Raw genomic sequence first — 6000 nt, forward strand, 5'->3', positions numbered from 1 at the left:
ATTGCGCCACGACATGGATTTTCTAATACCGTCAATACCGTAATAAATCAATAATGCACCTTAAACGGCTGCATTTACATCAATAATAGCTAATTCTAAATAATAAGGCATTCAATTTTCTTCAAACGTTCAGTTGTGGTCTGAATACCTGTCCTTATACTACAGGGCTCGAAATTGCAACCATTTTGGTCGCATGAGCGCCCGAAATGTAATCTATGCGCCCTCATAATATATTTGGGAGCATTTGTGCGACTGAATATAATGGTTGTAGTGCAATCTGATTTGATTTTCTCTAAAAACTTAAAAACCCTGCTGCTGTATTGGTTCATATTAGCTGTAAGTCACTCAACGCTTCCCGCTGTCAGATAACAGGGAGCTTTTGTTACTGCAGGAAATGCAAACGGCTGAAGAGTGAAAAGTGCACAGGTTTGCAAACCTCACCTAAAGTTATAATAATAATAATGCCGCAGATGACAGCGATCATGACATGAGGTAAATGTTGATCCGCCAGCTGAGATCAATCGAGAGTTTTTGGAGAAGGTGCCCGAATCTCGATGCGTTGCATTCACCGCGTGTTCAGCGCAAATGTCCGCTAAATATAAAGTCTAATACTGTAGACATCATCGCCAAAGAAACTCGCCTTTACTAAGTTTACACTGAAACTACAGCTCATAACAAAGAGCGGAATTGCGCCTGTGGTCATCATGAGAATCCTGCTCTGTCTGCTCATAAATTGGTGTGGCTGACTTGCCTGCTTTATTCCAGAAACACAGAGAAATGAAGATCAGCTCATAACGAGACTGAGCATTTAAAATGACCCAAACCGAAACTTTTAAAGAGTGATAGAAGTGAGACTTTCTTTTGTCTGTTCTTCCTTGAGATGTATATTATTTTGCTATTTATTACATATTACACATATTATTTCGCCCACCTCTAATATATATATAAATAAAACAAAAGAAATATAAAACCAAAATATAAAACAAAACCAAAAAAAAAAAAAACCAAAACCCCACAAAAGAAACAGAAAATGCAAAAACATATAAAAATAAATAAACAAAAAAACTAAAAGTATTGGAATAAGAACTCCCCCCCCCAGCCCCCCCCCCCAAAAAAAAAACGCATGAAAACAAAACCCCTACAATATAAAACAAAATGAAGGAAAAATCATAAAAAACAAACAACAAACCAAAGCAAAAATAAAACAAAACAAAACAAAATAAAAAACTACATGGAAAACCAAAACCAAAACAAAAAAAAAACACACCAAAAACTAATAAAAACTAAACAAAACAAAAACTAAACCAAGCATAAAACTCAAACAAAAACAAAACAAAAAAAATTATTTGTTAAACATTTGTTTTGTATACACATTTAGTCTTTGTTTTTAAAACACACAACATGCTCACCTTGAAAAGCCTTGATGTAGCTGTTTCCTAAAGTGACCAGCTTTTGCAAGCCAGGATTAAACTGATCCATGAGGTTCTGAATGAACATAAAACAACACCATCATACTATTAACATCCATTCTGGGGTGCTATTAAATACCTGTACAAGTGTTGGCTAATTATAATCTCAATTTATTACACGGCTCTCTGGAATACTTGATTCTGATTGGTCAGTCGCTACATTCAATGATATGTTATTCCCAAAAAACAACCGCTGAAATTAATAACACAGGCTCACCTGGGTACTTCAAATTATCTTGATTGTCAGTGAATATGTCCACATCCACATCCATCCACACACGCACACACACGCACACGCACGCACGCACGCACGCAGTTGAAGTCAGAATTATTAGCCCCCCCTTTAAATTCTTTTTCTTTTTTAAATATTTCCCAAATGATGTTTAACAGAGCAAGGACATTTTCACAGTATGTCTGATAATATTTTTTTCTTCTGGAGAAAGTCTTATTTGTTTTATTTCAGCTAGAATACAAGCAGATTTACATTTTTTAAAAAACATTTTAAGGTCAATATTATTAGCCCCTTTAAGCAATTTTTTTTTTCGATAGTCTACAGAACAAACCATCGTTATACAATAAATTGCCTAATTAACCTAACCTGCCTAATTAACCTAACAAACCTAGTTAAGCCTTTAAATGTTAAGCTGTATAGAAGCGTCTTGAAAATATCTAGTAAAATATTATGTACTATCATCATTGCAAAGATAAATAAAATCAGTTATTAAAACTATTATGTTTATAAATGTGTTGAAAAAAATCTTCTCTCTGTTAAACAGAAATTGGGGAAACAAAATAAACAGGGGGGCTCATATTTCAGGGGGGCTAATAGTTCTGACATAAACTGTATAATATATATATATATATATATATATATTTATATATATATATATATATATATATATATATATATATATATATATATATATATATATATATATATATATATATATATATATATATATATATATATATATATATATATATATATATATATATATATATATACTGTATATATTCCGTTACTGTATGCTCCATTCAGCTGTTTTCGTTTCTGTCAGCTTCGCATTTAATTAAAGAATTACTAAATTATTATGGCTCAGAACAATGTTTTGATTAATATTTACGTTTTGACGCAAGTAGCTGTGTAATAAGCAGGATAAACTACATGCAGACTATTGTTTTCGCAAAATATAGTCATCAGACTTATACAACAGTGTTCTGCTTTGTGTCAGGCTGCAGAAAGCTTGTCGGTCGGGCTTTATTCCGCGATAACAACTTCCTGGATGTACTTTATCCCTCATATAAACTATAATGGAACATTCATGGAATTTTTTTTTTAAGTATACAGTGGTCCCTCTCCATAACGCGGTTCACCTTTCACAGTTTCGCAGATTTTTAGTGCAACTTGACATGCTTTTTTTTTTTTTTACAGTGCATTGTGTTGTGTGTCCTGATAGAGGATTGTGTTGTGTGTCCTGATTGGCTGTAGACCATTGTCAATCAATCTCCTCCGTGCCGTATCTCCTGTCCAGTACAGAATGCGTTCAGCTTGCCAATTTGGCATCTTTGATCGCTAGCTGTGTGACTGAAGTGCTGTACTGTATGTTTGAAAGTTTTCTCCCCACATTGACGACAAAACTTTCTGCACCGTCAAAGGCACCCACGGTAGCCCCCAAAGGCAGCAGAAGATGCTAACCATTGCACAAAACGGACTTCTGGACATGCTAAAGGAAGGTAGAAGTTATGCGAATGTTTAAACGAGAGGAAAGTGTGAAAATGTTAATGCCTATCTGAGAAATTAGCGTAGTGACAGGTTTTACAGCCTTAAAACATCTATAACAATTGTAAAAAATGAAGCAGACTCTTTCATGGATTTCGTCGATAACGGGCTATGTTTAGAACGTAACTTTCACGATTAACGAGGGACCACTGTAATACACCATATGAAATAAACATACTATATGAAAAGAGACTAACAATAACAAGTTTGACATTATATATAAGTATATACAGTTGAAATCAGTATTATTAGCCCCCCTTTAAATTCTTTTTTTTATATATATATTCCAAATGATGTTTAACAGAGCAAGGAAATTTTTACAGTATGTCTGATAATATTTTTTCTTCTGCAGAAAGTCTTATTTGTTTTATTTCGGCTAGAATAAAAGATAAAAGCAGTTTTTAATTTTTTTAAAACTATTTTGTGGTCAATATTATTTGCCCCTTTAAGCAATTTTTTTCGATTGTCTACAGAACAAACCATCATTATACAATAACTTGCCTAATTACCCTAACCTGCCTAGTTAACCTAATTAACATAGTTAAGCCTTTAAATGTCACTTTAAGCTGTATAGAAGTGTCTTGAAAAATATCTAGTCAAATATTATTTACTGTCATCATGGCAAAGATAAAATAAATCAGTTATTAGAGATGAGTTATTAAAACTATTATGTTTAGAAATGTGTTGAAAAAAATCTTCTCTCTGTTAAACAGAAATTGGGGGAAAAAATAAACAGGGGGGCTAATGACTTCAACTGTAAATAAAAATGCTCAATGATTGATGTCAAAGTATTTCAGAGATTTTACTGTAATTAATATGATATAATAAGCGTAAACACACCAACTGAGATACTTCTTAATCTACAGTATATAACCCCAATCTATAATGACATACTAGCATGCAAATAAAAGACTTTCTTCAACCAATAATAATAATAGTTGAATGATTGAATAATTAAACAATAATAGCAGAATAGTTGAATATTTTAAATAATATTTTTTTATATTTAATAATAATTGAATAAGTATTTTATTCGCAAGTGACTGTGAGGTTATATATTCAATTATAAAGTGAAATGAATTAATAATAAACAGCCATATGAAAAAAAAATTGAGTGATTTATAGTAAATAATATAAAGTTTTGTACTAAAATACTATAGTAAAGTACATGAGTCAGTATTGTTGTGGTAATTCTATAGCTGCAATGATAAAACAACAACTATAATAATATAAACAACTTACCAAATACTGTAGTTTTTTACAACTATAGAGTTATTATACTACATATATACCAGCGTTTAAAATAGTATAAACTAAATTATACTACAGTACTTAATACAGTTTATCAAATAATTTTAAAGAATGCTGTAGCATAAATGCACTTCATTGGACATGTACACATATACTGTAAAACCCAAGAGTCAACTTTATCAAAAGAATGAGTCTAGCTAACTCAAAATTTACTAAAAGTTAATTCTACTCATATAAAAATAGTTTCGAACTCGGTGTTGAAGGTAATGAGTTAATTAAATACCTCATTACTTCAACTTAAATAGATAGATACTTTAACTCAAATGGTTTGTAGAAATCGGTTTCCTCAAAGGGTTTAAGTTGCCTTAACTTACTGGGTTTTACAGTACTTAGTTGGTTTGAGTTCTCTTCATTTATTGGGTTTTACTGTGCTCAAATTGCTTCATTTACTCGAAAATATTATGTTCACAGTACTCTTTAGGATTAGTTTTTGAACTTGAATGGTTTGTTGCAATCGGTTTCCTCAAATGGTTTGAGTTACCTTAACTTTTTGAGTTTTACAGTGTAGGTGTAAAACTGTATATACCTACCTACACGATATCACCTATATACTATATAACTGCAGGTTAACTATTTTGTCTATACAATACCTTAAACTATTAAAAGCTATTAGTTACTAGTTAATTAAAGGTATTAGTAATTAATAAAGTTATGATAACTAACAACCTTAACTTTTCCGAATTTGATTGTAATGCATTAGTATGCAACTTTTGTAAAGCTGCTTTGAAACAATAATGACTATACAAAAACAGCACTATACAAATATACTTGAATTGAATTAACAAAGAGTTGTAAATATATACAGTATAACACACATTACTGCAGTATGGTTTAAAAATACTACAGTATAATGTAGGCAGAACACTCACATTATAAACACTCAAAGTTGATCTGTGTAAAAGGTCACTGTTTACTCCAGACATCCTGTTTCTGTGGGAAAAATACACATTTAACAATAAAGAAAGCAACAATGAGCTTGTATGATCAACTGCAGAATTACTAACAGATAATGAGGGTTCCTTACATACCAGTGATAGTGAAAGTTTTCACGCTGCAGTTATTACACAGATAACACACTCTCCTGATGTCTTCAGAGACTTGTTGATGCCTATTAGAGGACGAGAGAGAGAGGGAGTACGAAATAAAGAGAGAGAGAGAGAAGTCCACATTTGATACGGATGGAGTGTTGAATTATTTACTCGTCCCATGACTGAGCGTGGAGAAGGGTGTCCGTCTGACAGGTGGGCAGGAGAGACTCACTTTAGATGTAGAAGTGACGCTTCAGACACTTACAGCACTCACATGTCTGAATGATGAAATTTAAAAAAAAGTTAATTTAAAGAGTTAGTTCATCCAAAAATGAAACGAAAAATTATATTACAAAATAATTACAAATGTTTTTGACTACTGTATATCTCACTCTTCTTCAATCTCTTTCAC

At 31.9% G+C, this 6000-nt stretch overlaps 1 protein-coding gene across 1 annotated transcript in view; it reads right to left on the reverse strand.

The window, feature by feature from the left end:
- Window positions 1–5704, reverse strand: part of baiap2l2b (BAR/IMD domain containing adaptor protein 2 like 2b) — a 32549-nt gene extending 26845 nt beyond the window's left edge. The window contains exons 1-3 of the mRNA XM_056448066.1: window positions 5589–5704; window positions 5430–5490; window positions 1410–1485 (exon numbers count right to left, since the gene is read on the reverse strand). Coding sequence (XP_056304041.1) covers window positions 1410–1485; window positions 5430–5483 — 130 coding nt within the window. The 5' untranslated portion in view covers window positions 5484–5490; window positions 5589–5704. The remainder of the gene's footprint in view (window positions 1–1409; window positions 1486–5429; window positions 5491–5588) is intronic.
- Window positions 5705–6000: the final 296 nt, after the last annotated feature.

The sequence above is a fragment of the Danio aesculapii genome, chromosome 22 (genome assembly GCF_903798145.1).
Source record: "Danio aesculapii chromosome 22, fDanAes4.1, whole genome shotgun sequence".
In the NCBI taxonomy this organism is placed as follows: Eukaryota; Metazoa; Chordata; class Actinopteri; order Cypriniformes; family Danionidae; genus Danio; species Danio aesculapii.